At 25.0% G+C, this 14,918-nt stretch overlaps 3 protein-coding genes across 3 annotated transcripts; 1 reads left to right on the plus strand and 2 right to left on the minus strand.

Moving 5' to 3' along the window:
- Nucleotides 1-302: 302 nt before the first annotated feature.
- On the minus strand, nucleotides 303-2,320 carry OCT59_024413 (uncharacterized protein; the record flags this gene model as incomplete). The annotated part of the gene is made up of 5 exons (XM_025319931.2): nucleotides 303-1,204; nucleotides 1,272-1,605; nucleotides 1,694-1,878; nucleotides 1,951-2,023; nucleotides 2,102-2,320. 5 exons carry the CDS (start codon nucleotides 2,318-2,320, stop codon nucleotides 303-305), a joined length of 1,713 nt encoding a protein of 570 aa, XP_025172546.2.
- Nucleotides 2,321-4,092: 1,772 nt separating this feature from the next.
- On the minus strand, nucleotides 4,093-6,087 carry OCT59_024414 (uncharacterized protein; the record flags this gene model as incomplete). The annotated part of the gene is made up of 7 exons (XM_025319929.2): nucleotides 4,093-4,673; nucleotides 4,759-4,995; nucleotides 5,065-5,103; nucleotides 5,242-5,377; nucleotides 5,467-5,651; nucleotides 5,724-5,799; nucleotides 5,878-6,087. 7 exons carry the CDS (start codon nucleotides 6,085-6,087, stop codon nucleotides 4,093-4,095), a joined length of 1,464 nt encoding a protein of 487 aa, XP_025172544.2.
- A 6,582-nt stretch (nucleotides 6,088-12,669) lies between these two features.
- On the plus strand, nucleotides 12,670-12,873 carry OCT59_024415 (uncharacterized protein; the record flags this gene model as incomplete). Its single annotated transcript, XM_025327174.2, has 1 exon — nucleotides 12,670-12,873. The coding sequence occupies one exon, from the start codon at nucleotides 12,670-12,672 to the stop codon at nucleotides 12,871-12,873; it is 204 nt and encodes a 67-aa protein (XP_025172543.2).
- Between the last annotated feature and the right edge of the window lie 2,045 nt (nucleotides 12,874-14,918).

The following is a 14,918-nucleotide window of genomic DNA, read 5'->3' on the forward strand; positions in this document are numbered from 1 at the left end:
CGATAGTTTAGTAATAAATTAAAGAGTGAATAATAATCTAACTTTAAAAATATAGCTCTTTAAAAAAAATACATGATGATTTTACCCATTTCAAATACATAAAATAACATTTAATGTCGCATTACAAGAAATTTTAATAATATTAATTAATGCTGATTTGCCATAGAAATTTATCCATAAATTAATTTAACATAGTTATAAATTAACATTTCAAAATGTATACACTACATTTATAATAAAAATGATTTATTAATAAATAAATTGATTACAGATTACAAATAAAATTACATGAATTACTTGGTTTACATTAATTCTTCTAATCGTTTTTGAGCATATTCATATCCTTGTTCTGCAGCTTTTTTATACCAATAAATTGCTTTATCTATATCTTTTTCAACACCTTCTCCAATTTTATAATAAGTGCCAAGATTACACATGCCCACTATATTCCCATTATTTGCAGCTTTTTCATACCAATAAAAAGAAAGTTTAGGTTCTTTATTTATGCCATATCCATTACTATAACAACTCCCAGTAGACAACTGTCCTATTGCATAATCTTTATTAGCTACTTTTTCATAATATTTAAAAGCTAATGATTTATTTTCTGAAGTTCCAAGTCCAAGATAATAACAATCCGCAACATAAAATTGTGCCAATATATGATCTTGTTCAGAAGCATTAATAAATAAATCAAATGCCATATTATAATTTATACTTGTTTCAATTCCATAAAATTTAAAAAATCCAAGTAAAAAAATTGAAATTGAATTATAATTTTGATTAATAAATAGCCAATTATAAATTTCTTGTGAATTAATATTTTGATTATTAAAATAATCAATAACTTTCTGTCTTAACCCCTCCCTCTTTCTCTTATTTAGCACTTCTGAAATAAATTCTGTAATATTATTAACTATTACACTTAAATCATTTTCAGGTAAAATATTTTGGTTAATAATTTGATTACTTGATGTCATAGTTCCCATTATTTCTTTTGTATTCATTTTATTGAATTCTTGAATAACCTGAGATAATTCTCCATGTGATGATTCTTCAATAGGATTTAAAACTATATTTTTATTTGTCAATGATTGATCAGTTTTCTCATCAATATTTTCGTCTTTTTGATTAATTATACCATCTAATCTTTCAACAACTTCTTGAATAGATGGCCTATTATCTGGATTGTCGTCCCAACATTCTAAAAAAAATCAAAATATTCAATTATAAAACTATTTTCATAAAAAAATAAAAAATGTTAAACTTACCAGTATAAAGCTTAACATATTCAATGGGAGTATCAGGAACAGTAGTTTCTCTATGACCTTGCACAATTTGGAAGGCTAAACCACAATCATACGATTCTCCTTCTACATAAAAAGGTGGCTTACCACTTGATATCTCCCACAAAAGTACACCTACACTGTATACGTCACTCTTCTTGTTTAAAGAATATGATCTATTGCTGAATTTTTTTGGATCCATATAAGGAACTACACCAAATAAATCTTTTTTCTTTTTAGTTGATGCTTCAATTCTCTTTGACAATCCAAAATCCGCCAATTTGATAGTATCTTGATTGACTAATACATTATTAGAATGCTATAATAAAAGAAATAAAATATAAATAATGATAATAAATAATATAATTAATATAATAATTATTTTATCAATAAATTTGATAAATTACCAAATCACGATGTATTATGTCTTCATCATGCAAGCATGATACGGCACTAGCCAACTGGTAAGCAAATTTAAATTTATCTTCCCATATAAGTTTCTCAAAATTTTCTTTTAAATAATTGCAAAGAGAACCACCGTCAGCGTACTCCATCACTAAAAGATATTTCTTAACGTTATCATTTTGATTTTCTAAATAAATAAAGAATTTATTATTTTCAATTGATTGTATTTAATAATACAAAATATCATTTTATTTATTACCTTGATCTGAAATAGTAATTCCATAAAAACTAATAATATTATCATGAAAAATAACTTCACGTTGAAGTTCAATCTACATATTAACAATAAAAAATTTAAAACGGAAATAACATATAAATTATGTTAGTATAATACATCATATTTTAATCACCTCATTAACAAGTTCCTTAATTGCTCCTTCATCAATATTAAGAAGAGATTTCAATGCAAAATATTTAGGTAAATTTTTCCATTTCGCACGATAAACTTTTCCAAAACCACCGATACCAATTTCTTGAATATCTTTAAAATATTTATATTCGTAATGTTTAATATGCTTTTTAGCAATAGCTTCATCAATCCACTTAAACCATTCATTCATTTCTGACATTTTGAATATGTATATAAATGTTGTGGAAAAATTATTTTATTCCGAGTATGAAAAAAAAAAGTTTTTTTATTTAATTAGTAATTTATGGACATACAATTACACAAATTACACAAGTGCATGCCAATTATTTTAGAGATACACAAAAAAGAATGTGACTTTAATCACGTGCAATGAACTAGTGAGGTAATCGCTCGCTGATCATATATTCATGTTTGCTTTATTTCACGTATTGCCGGTCCGCCACTCAACGGTACAAAATGATCGGCAATCTATTTCGACGGACTTTTATATATTAAATACTATTGCTCTGGAATGGTGTTTGCACTATCTTAAAAACACGTCACAACAACATAAATACTTCAAATATTTGCTAGAAAAAGGTATTACATTACCTGGGTGTGTTTTCCAAAACCGGTAGGATCAAGGTGTGCCAAAAAAAAACTAAAAAAGAAAAATAAAAAAATATTTTTTTTTTTTTGTTATTTTGTTAATTTGGTAAAGAAAATAATATATATTTTTCAATAGTGTTAAAAAAACCTCGTAAAATTTGCAAAATTCGTGTATAAAAAATCTTATCTTAACTAAAATATAAGGTGGAATGGTGACTTCCTCCAAGGTAAACTTGTTAAATTTTATATCGAACGATAAAAAAAATTTTTTTTTGTGGCTTATTCACGTTTAATGTTATTGATTGGTGAGTCATCGTTACATTTAAACGTGACCTTGTGGGACAAAATCGACATCAAAATATGCCAATTAACGTAATTCATATAAAATCTGCGCCGGATCTACAAATTAATTTTGTGACGGACTGGCAATTAAGTTTTTACGAAAATCAAAAGAAAAAATGCAATTTAAGTCTAGTTATTTTAACATTTTAAATAAAATATTATAACTTTATCAATGAAATGGTGAAGCCTATAAAAAAAATTCTGGAAAAATTCCGATAAATGATCATTTTATTCCGAAGAAATTCAAACACGTGATCATTTTTCTGAAAAATTTTTTATAGGGTTTCATAAAAAAAAGCATTATGACTCATAAAGTATTACAAATTTTAACTGTCAGATATAACTATACGAGTCTAAATCTACTCTATGCGACCGTGTCTGATTATCAATGATCGATTTTTTTAGTGAAAATCTTGCATTAATTGTAGTTTAAATTTTTTATTGACTATTTGTGCAAATAAATAGTTTGAAATCAAATATACTGTTATGAGTTAAATTTTATTGGTCAATTTTGAGAGTACTGTTAAATGAAAATAATGTGCGAATCAAATTATTAAATATGTAATTATAGTTAATTTCGTCCTTTATCTATTAGGTAAGTAAGTAAAAAAAAATTTCCCGATAGTTTAGTAATAAATTAAAGAGTGAATAATAATCTAACTTTAAAAAATATAGCTCTTTAAAAAAATACATGATGATTTTACCCACATTACAAGAAATTTTAATAAGTATTAGTTATTTACTAATCTAGATAGTAGTATATAAATGGGTTATCATCCGAAGGATGATGGCCCATTTATATACTAAACTAGATCAGTAAATAACTTTTTTATCATCCTAGATATACTAATTGGTCCGCCAGTTTATAACTGGCGGAAAAAATCCTAAATACCAATTAGTAGCCAGGTGATAATATTAATTAATGCTGATTTGCCATAGAAATTTATCTATAAATAAATTTAACATACTAATTATAAATTAAATATTTCAAGATGTATACACTACATTATAATAAAAATGGTTTATTATTAAATAGATTGATTACAGTTTTAATCGTTTTTGAGCAGCTTCATACCCTTGTTCTGTAGATTTTTTATACCAATAAATTGCTTTATCTATATCTTTTGCAATACCTTTTCCAATTTCATAATAATAGCCAATATTAAACATGGCTACTATATTTCCATTATTTGCAGCTCTTTTATGCCAATAAAGAGCAAGTTTTGGTTCTTTATTTATACCATATCCATTACCATAACAAATCCCAGTAAACACCTGTCCTATTGCACAATCTTTATTAGCTACTTTTTCAAAATATTTAAAAGCTAATGAAAAGTTTTGTGAAGTTCCATATCCAAGCCTATAACAAGAACCAACAAAATATTGTGCCAATGTATGATCTTGTTCAGAAGCATTAATAAATAAATTAAACGCCATATTATAATTTTCACTTGTTTCAATTCCACAATAATTAAAAAATCCAAGTAAAAAAATTGAATTTGAATTATAATTTTGATTATTAAATAGCCAATTATAAATTTCTTGTGGATTTATATTTTGATTATTTATATAATCAATAACTTTCTGTCTTAATAAAGTTGACACATTTCTCCTATTTAGCACTTTAATAATAAATTCTATAATATTATTAACTATCACACTTAAATCATTTTCAAGGTAAAATATTTTGGCTAATAATTTGATTACTTAGTGATGTCATGGATCCCATTATTTCTTTTGTATTCATTCTATTGAATTCTTGAATAACTTGAAATAATTCTCCATGTGATGATCTTTCAATACTATTTAAAACTATATTTTTATTTGTCAATGATTGATCAGTTTTCTCATCAATATTTTCGTCTTTTTGATTAATTATACCATCTAATCTTTCAACAACTTCTTGAATAGATGGCCGATTATCTGGGTTATCATGCCAACATTCTAAAAAAAAAATCAAAATATTCAATTATAATACTATTTTCATAATCAGATAAGAAATGTTGAACCTACCAGTATAAAGTTTAACATATTCAATGGGCAGTAGTTTCTCTATGACCTTGCATAATTTGCACAACTAAACAACCATCATATGATTCTCCTTCTGCATAAAAGGGTGGTTTACCACTTGATATCTCCCACAAAAGTACGCCTACACTGTATACGTCACTCTTCTTATTTAAAGAATACTGAATTTTTTTGGATCCATATAAGGAACTACACCAAATAGATCTTTTTTCTTGTTAGTTGACGATTCGATTCTCTTTGACAATCCAAAATCCGCTAATTTGATAGTATCTTGATTGACTAATACATTATTAGAATGCTATAATAAAAGAAATAAAATATAAATAATTATAATAAAATAATATATTTAATATAATAATTATTTTATCAATAAATTTGATAAATTACCAAATCACGATGTATTATGTCTTCATCATGCAAGCATGATACGGCACTAGCCAACTGGTAAGCAAATTTAAGTTTATCTTCCCATATAAGTTTCTCAAAATTTTCTTTCAAATAATTGCAAAGAGAGCCACCGTCGGCGTACTCCATAACTAAAAGATATTTCTTAACGTTGTCATTTTGATTTTCTAAATAAATAAAGAATTCATTACTTTTGATTGATTGTATTTAATAATAAAAAGTATTATTTTATTTATTACCTTGATCTGAAATACTAGTAATCCCATAAAAACTAATAATATTATCATGAAAAATAACTTCACGTTGAAGTTCAATCTACATATTAACAATAAAAAATTTAAAACGGAAATAACATATAAATTATGTTAGTATAATACATCATATTTTAATCACCTCATTAACAAGTTCCTTAATTGCTCCTTCATCAATATTAAGAAGAGATTTTAATGCAAAATATTTAGGTGATTTTTTCCATTTTGCACGATAAACTTTTCCAAAACCACCGATACCAATTTCTTGAATATTTTTAAAATATTTATATTCATAATGTTTAATATGCTTTTTAGCAATAGCTTCATCAATCCACCTAAACCATTCATTCATTTCTGAAATTTTGACTATGTATATAAATATTGTTATGGAAAAATTATTTTTTCCGAGTATTAAAAAAAAAAAAAGTTTTATTTAATTAGCAATTTACGGGTATACAAATACAATTACACAAATTACAAATTACATAAAGGTGCATGGTGAATGCAGGTCAAGATACACAAAAAAGAATGTGACTTAGTCACGTGTAATGAATTAGGTAATCGCCCGCTGATCATATATTCATATTCGCTTTATTTCACGTATTAAACAAATTAAACAATTAAAGTTTTTACGAAAATTAAAAGAAAAAAAATACAATTTAAGACTAGTTATTTAAACATTTTAAATATAATATTATAACTTTATCAATTAAACGGTGATGAATATTTTAATAAATAAAAAAAAAATCGATGTTTGATTCAAGTTTATCGGCAAGAGAGATAAATAAGAGATTTTTCTGGCAAACAGTAAGAGAGATAGCGAAAGATAACGGGGCAATTGATGGAGTACTAATTATTAAAGATTATATTAAGAATTACGGTGGTCATTTTGGAAAAATAATTAGGATAAACAAAATCAGATATATCTTGATTTATTTCAACAACGAAGATGACATTATGAACGCAGTTTATAAGTCAGCAATGGAGGGATGAAATAGGAAAAGGATTCAAATTGAAAGTCAAGACGAATTAATTTTGAAGGATGGTAAGTTTAGGACACGGAGTATCCAAAGGACGATACTATCCTTTAGAGAATGAACAATTTTACGAGGCAAAGGATAGTATAGACTGAGGGTTCAAATATTCTAACCACAGAAAAAGAACTAGAAAATTTTAACAATTTAAATGAGAAATTTAGTGATAGAATAACTGAGATTAATGATAAATGATTGTGAAAAGGTAACAGAGATAGATGATTTGAACGTTAACAAGAAACGTATTGCGCAAACTCAAGGTGCTAGGGAAAATAGTGATAGTTAGTAGACACATAATAGAGTTTTTTAGCGCTATAATAATTGTATCCCAATTTAGACAGGTTTTTATAGTATAGATTCAAATTTGTAGTAGATAGATACTTTATCGACGCAATGTATTTACTTACGTTGATTTTAGAATTGATTACGCTAGCAATTATTCCAATACAAATAAAGTTTATAAAAAAATAAAATAAAAATAAAATAAAGTAACCTGTAGTCTAATTACGTTTCGGACCTCTTGTTCAACACTCATATAAACATATACGATCAGAATTTCTCAGAGGTCCATAACATAAGTACCTCACGTGATTGACGTTCGTAACTCAACTTCAGGACCAAAACATGATCGTCTCTGAGGTAAATGAGTACTGAATTGAGATCTATTCCAGTAAAAACTCTGACATAAAATCGGATATAATGGAAGAAATAGTATTTACAATTTTTATGAAATAAATACTCAAGAAATTATTACAATAAGTCAGTTAATGACTAAATTAAAAATTTGCAAGTTCTAAACTACAGTCTATAGACAAAAAATATGTCCATGTGAGTATTTGACTATGCGTCTGATCATATTGTCAGATAACATCACTTGCAGTATAAATGTTGGCTTATTTGTGCAAATAAATAGTTCAATTTTGAGAGTACTGGTAAATTAAAGTTTTAGTTTTTAAGCACAAAGAGACGAAATATAAAAATAAATCAAAAATTATAACTTAATTATAAAAAATTTATAATTCTTATATGTTTTGAGTTTTGACATTGTTTAAAGTTTAAACCTTTTCAATTTTGACTTCTAAAAACAAAAAGTCAAAAACGATCTAGACAAGTTACTTTAAAACTTTATAGTATTGTATATTGTTATTAAATCTCAGTAATAAATATTTGTTTTCACTGTTACACACTCTATAAACTCGTATCATAAGTTTCTGTAATATTTTTAAACAACTTATGATAATCTATCCTATTAAAAAATTGTCATATTTAGATTACCCTGTATAAATAATGCGGTGAATTGTATAACATTGAAAAATGTGATATTCTTGCGTCCGATCTATTTCGTATTTATCATCATATCATAAATAATTAAGGAAATTTGATTCGATGTCGGACAACTTCCTAACTACGATAACCAATCTTTAAACTAATACATTTCCAGTTAATTAGAATTTTAACTTATTCTGACGGATTAATACTAACAAAAAAAATTATAATTTTTCTTATTAATTGCATTTTATTTGCGGTTATTTCCGCTCTCTTAATTACCACGACTAAATAATAATTTCTTTAGACCAAAACTACCTTTTTCTTATTAATTTTTATCCCTCCTTTTAATTATTATTATTTCTTTTGGTTAACAACCAAAAATTTTTATTTATTTATTTTTTTTTTGTTTTATTTTTATTGGATATCAAAATTTTTTGGAATTTTTTAACCCAAAAGATATTGTTTATTCTTTTTTTGGTTTGGGTCAAGACTATAATCATTAGAACTATGTCCTACGGCTTTTTCGATGTTGTTTCTGACCAATAAATTCGCATGATATTAATTATATAGATACATAACAATATTAATAATTTTGAAATTAAATCTATAATAAATTTTTTGATAAATCTATATAACTAAAAAATCTATATAACTAAAAAATTTGTCTGATGTTTGAATTAGTCTCCGCATAAATACTTGGAAATTGGAATTATGTAACTTGAATCCCATGCCATAATAATTAAACCCCATGACATACCCTCCGCCTGATCCATTTATGGTCAAAAACTATTCGATCCGTGACCTTAATCGGAATTTTTTTTTTTATTATTAATTCAAATATTTTTAGCTTTTTTTTTGATTTCATTTTTTTTCAATCTGAAAATAATTTTTTCTCCCTTTTCTTCTTTCGGTTTAGTCTTTTTTTCAAACCGAAAAATTTATTTTTTCTCATTCTTTTCCCATTTACGTTTAATTTTTTTTTCCCAAACTGAAAATTTTTTTTTATCAAATAATCCCATTGTCTCAGTCTTTTAAGACCAATTTTCTTTTATATTATTTTTTTTCGATCTTTTATTTTGGACCGTATTGTTACTTAAAAAAAAATTTTTTCAGATTCCTTTTTTTCAGAAATTTCCCTTAGTTTTTTTGAGCCGATTTCTTCCTTTATCCTTTTTCTTTCTCCCAAATTTTTTTTTAATTTTTTTTTCTTTTTCTTTCAATTTTTTTTATTATTATTAAATAAAGTAATAAAATATTATATTAAATATATTTACAAAATTATTATTTTTTTTTTAAAAAAAAATCAATATAACATGTAGGAAAATTGATATTCAAATGGTTTAGTTACATCTACTGTATATGTACATATTTAATTTGTTTTTGCTTTCAGCAATTTCAGGAAGTACTTTACCTTCTTTATCTAAAATACTTGGATAAATTTTTTATATTAACCTGCATATTTGTACCAATTCGTGATAAAAATTTTGAACACTTGCATTAATACAACATAACTCACATAGATTTGAAAAAGAATTTTTCATCTGGATATTGATATAATGGATATTTTACCATTTTTATAATTAACTAATAAAAAGCTTATAAGTTTCTTTCCTTCAATAACTTTAATCTCGGAAAAATTCGGTCAATATGATTGAGATGTTTGCAAAATCTAACATAATTAAAAGAAAGTTTTGCTTTTGAGAATTTGTTTCAATGATATTTTCATTCTTTAAAATTTTAATTGAATTATATGATAAAAGTGAAATGAAAATATTAAGCAATAATCTTTTATTATAAGCGTATATATAAGGGCAACTCCAATCATAACTTCACACGAAAGATGCTTTTTAACTAGTAGTAAACACAAAACTAAAGATTTTCCAACTTTATTCTCATCATATTTTGTGGATGAATAGATGATTGGTCATTTCAACAGCTGGAAGGATGTGATTTGAATCCTGGTTATAGGAAACAAGAATATTATATAATTAAATGAAAATTTTCAGCTATATTATATAAAACGGAAATTTGGGTATAAAATGAATGATAATTTATATTTTATACATACTTAAATCTAACGCTAATACGAGTTCTGTTCTTCGAAGTTCAAAGTTAAAGATAATGATCTTTGTTTTTTATCAAAATATGATAATTGCGGATACTATTTCATCTTTTTGGCGAACATAAAATCTATAATCATATAAATCACAGATGTAACTGATCTTGACATGATATCTCAGTTGTTTCATGTAATATGTCGATATCTACTAATTTTTTCAATTAAATTGTTCATTTTATTAACATGAAAAAATTATAATATTATAAAAAACATTCTCGTTATTGAAAACACAGTATGATTTTATTAATGAAGTTCATCGTTTATTAATTTTTTTAGTTGTTGCTATGTCAATCTTACATTTCTGATACAACATCAATAACATTTCAGAAAATTGCAATTTACAACAACGTATATTTATTTAGTTTGGCTATACCTGTGATAATAAAAAAGTTTGACTTACATGGTTGGCCACATCAGTAAAAATTTATAGCCGATCATCAATTAATCCATGTGATATTGCCCACATACTATAATACCTATAATATTATTATTGTCTAGGCTATTAAAAAATAATCAATATCCGATATTAAATAATGTACAGTATATAGTTTATCCATTTAACTGATGCTATAAGCTATGTCACGGTCAAATAATATATTCCCAAGTATGTAACACTTATTATGATACCTCTATTATCTGTAATGTATAAATCTGTGTCATTATATCTAATTGCTGGAAAAGCTTATACGGTAATAATTACATCGCTCAAAATTACTTGAAGCTAAATGTCCAAAGCAAAAATATAGTAAATATAGCAATATCTATCCTTTACCAATATTAATTTACTTTAAATTTTATTATTTTTGATTATGATATTTTAGAAAAAACTTGATAATTTTTTTTTTAATTAACTGTTAAGATTCATATTACAGTACAAGTTTCAGATCAATTAGCTTATGAATCAATTGATGTGACAAATGTGACTCATCTTTATAAATATAAATCTACAATACAATAACCAAATACATAATATGCGATTTTTTACTGCAAAATATTATATAGTTTTATATTATATAAAGCTTATGTATAAGTGAATACATCAGTGCTACTGATTTATAGGGGGTAAATCATATTGAAACAAATGTGACTCATACATGATAATCTTTATTTTTTTTATGATCTATCAAATGTTTTTACAAGTATATATATACCCTCACTTTCTCAAGAAAAAATTCAAATTTCAAATATTATTTTTCAAACTTTCAAGTATTATTTTTCAAATCGCAAATATTATTTTTCTCAAATATTAATCTTCTATATCAACTGAAAATGTCTTATCAATTGTGTGCAAATATTATCTCTACTGTTTTCAATGAAATACCAATCAATAAATGCTATAACCTTCCTCAACAAATCGAAACTCTTCAACAAATTGAAACTCTTCAACATCCATCATTATTTCAACATCTATCATTACTTCCATTACTTTTTTACATTCTTTTTATAATCCTTCTCATAAATACCAATCTCCTCAATCATATAATTGTTTTGTTTTTTATTTCATTGAAATACATAATTATTATACTCTTTTTCATTCTTAAACATCTCCCTTCTCTTCCTTCATATCTCTATAATTTATTTTACGCTTTTAAAAATTTTTTGCTATATATATTATTATCATTTACTATTTATATATTATCTACCTTATCATCAATTCTTCTTCATCTTCTTTTTTTGCTTAATTGCATAATTTATATTCTCCACTTTTTTTATTCTTTGCTTTATAAATTAACCTATTTATTAAATAATATAATTTCCCAATAGCTTAGTTACTATCTTTTTCTTTTCTTTTTTTCTTTCTCAATAATCTTATATTACGTAGCTAGGTCCATTGCTTACCAAATATAGCATGGAGACGTAATCTTTTACCCTTTGGTCAACTTGGGAATACTTGGCCATTCTTAGATAGATAATTTTTATAAGGGGATCGTTTGCATCGCCCATGAAGCATTGCACAGCGCTGATTGGTGTCAGAGAGATCCTTTGTCTTATAAAAATTTACCCTTTTTTGATCATTTGACCATTCTTAGATAGATAAATTTTACAAGGGGATCGTTTGCATCGCCCAATGCTAATTGGTGTCAGAGAGATCCTTTGTCTTGTAAAATTTACCTTTCTTGATCATTTGATCTATCTCATGTGATTTCATTCTTTACATGTGATACCCTTTATTTCATTCCTTTGTTGAGTTCTTTCCTTAATAACTTATTAACTCAACATTATCCATCACCGTTGGTTCCACAATTTTTGTGTCCAAGTTCAATTCTTGGAGGTGATTTTCTTACTAATTAGTCTTTTTTTCAGTTTTCTATTGATGTGCGTGATATTTTAATAATGTTTAATGGGTGCAACAAAAAACATGGGGTCAAAAAATTGTAAGCTTTCTCTCTGGTTGCGTTAATTTTTGAAGTGTAAAAATATAAATTTTTAAATTTTCAATAAGTATCAAACGTATTTTGGATTCAGAGGACAAAGCCAACAAAGTAGAAATCATGACCAAAATTCCTTTAAAATGAATAACATTGCACCAAAGGAAGCCGTTGAAGTCATAAAGAAGTATCGCGTGGATGGGAAAAAAATGTACATACAAAACAAAGTGACCGATGATGCATCAGGTCTAAAAGAGGTAAAGGAAAAGCTAATAGAACTGGAAGAGATTAATACAACAGCTTCTATGGGAACACATCAGAACGGAGGTGCTAAAGAGAATTATTGATGATGCAACTTTGCCGATCCTGATTGAATTTTGGTTTGATTATCTATTAAAAGGCTCATTTAAACTGCTTCGTTATTGAAATCATGTTAAATTGCGCGTGACATCATATGTAAGTGAGAGCAGTCTTACTAGTGATATTTAAGTATATCATTGATCGATCTGTAACGTTCTACGTTATGATTGTTAAAATAAAAAAATAACATCATATTAATGAATGTCAATTCTTTGGTAAATGACTAATCTGAAGCATCTCGTGGCTCGTGCAAATTGACTTTTATTTATCAGCAATTTTAATTTAAATTACAAATTAAGAAAATTGTAAGAATAGCTAAAATTTTAGTGTTTAAGTAATATAAATAGTAAAAAATAATAAAATAATGTATATAAATAGTGAAGAATAAAGAAAAAAATTATATAAAACTATAAGCAATGTTGATTTGAATTTATAATTCTTTCGCATCTAAATAATTATGTTGCAATGATATTTTTAATCTATAATTCTTTCGTATCTAATAAATAATTATGTAAAAAAAAAAACTTTTAGCGATAAAATTCGTCTTTCTAATTTTTGAATAAAAATTTAAATTTTGTCATTATCTACAACAAGTAAATAAAAAATAATTTTTGTTTTGTAAAATAATTATTTTACTTACAAAATGACGCTTCTTATATTTTGTTGCACCTGTAGTATTATTTCTTCGTTAATTTGGACATCTGAAAAAAAAATTATTCATAATTAATAAAATTTTTGTAACTGATGAATAACGATCATACATACCATGTTTTGAAGCTTTTCAATATTAAATAATTTGGAGCTACCTAAAATTATTAAAAATTTGTTATTCGTTTGTCTATTTCAACTACAAAAAAAAATTTTCATGTATTACGAATAAAATTATAATAATTTTAAAATTCCGACTACTTGATTTATTAAAATCTTCGACTAAAAAAAAAAAAAATTATCAACCAATTAATTTTAAAAAATATATTAAATATATTATTGTTATAAATTTAATAATTACTTACTATTATTATCAGGGATTTCAAAATCATACGGTGTACTGTGAAATGCTGTTAAAGAATTAAAGATATCGTAAAAAAAAAAATTATATACTCAATATACAACCTATGATATTTCGAGACTATTACAATTAAAATATTTTCAAAATAGAAAATTTTCAATTATACCTTCTAGTTCTTATCAAATACAAAGTTAATTGTAATAACTTTAACAACTAGTTCTAACTAATTAATATTGTCAGATAAAATTCTTTTGAGTAATAAAATTCTACTGCATACCATAAACTTATTTAATAAAAAGTTTAAAAAGGTTTACGATATCTTTACAATACATATTATGCAAAAAAATAACTAATTTCGGAGTTTTTTAAATTGGGAAAAGGTAATTTTGCCTTTACATATTTAGTAATATGATGAATAAATTTATCTAAAAGCACATTATGACTAAATGAAAATATTAGCGTTTGATTTTAGATAAAAATTAAAATAATATAATAACATTATCAACATAATATAATTCAGTATTAATTAATTGAAATTTTCAAGACATAAAATTTCAGATGATTGAAAGTCTTATCACAAAAGGCAAATTCATTTAATTTATATTGTATTTGAAATAACCTTTGAATTCTTAATAATATTCATAAGATTTGTACAAAAAAAAAAATACATAATTATTAAAGAAATATACTATAAATTTTTAATTATTCATTCATAAACTATTATATATTAAATTATCCAATATGTCAATATTCAATATTTCAGACATTTCTTTTTCAAATCCAAATGAGATAAATTTTTTACTGTATGAAAATAACGACACGTTTTACAACAAAAGCATTGCAGATCGTGCAGGTCGATAATCTTGAATATCAAAAAATATCATGTGGTGCACTCACGTGTAAAGAAATTTATCAGAACTCACCTGGAAATTTTAGCTAAAAGAAATTGTCAACATATCATATCAACAACAAAAGAAGAGTTGTAAAGGATGTCGAGCTATTTTGAATCACGCTCAAAAAAGA

The sequence above is a fragment of the Rhizophagus irregularis genome, chromosome 4, assembly GCF_026210795.1.
Source record: "Rhizophagus irregularis chromosome 4, complete sequence".
NCBI lineage: Eukaryota > Fungi > Glomeromycota > Glomeromycetes > Glomerales > Glomeraceae > Rhizophagus > Rhizophagus irregularis.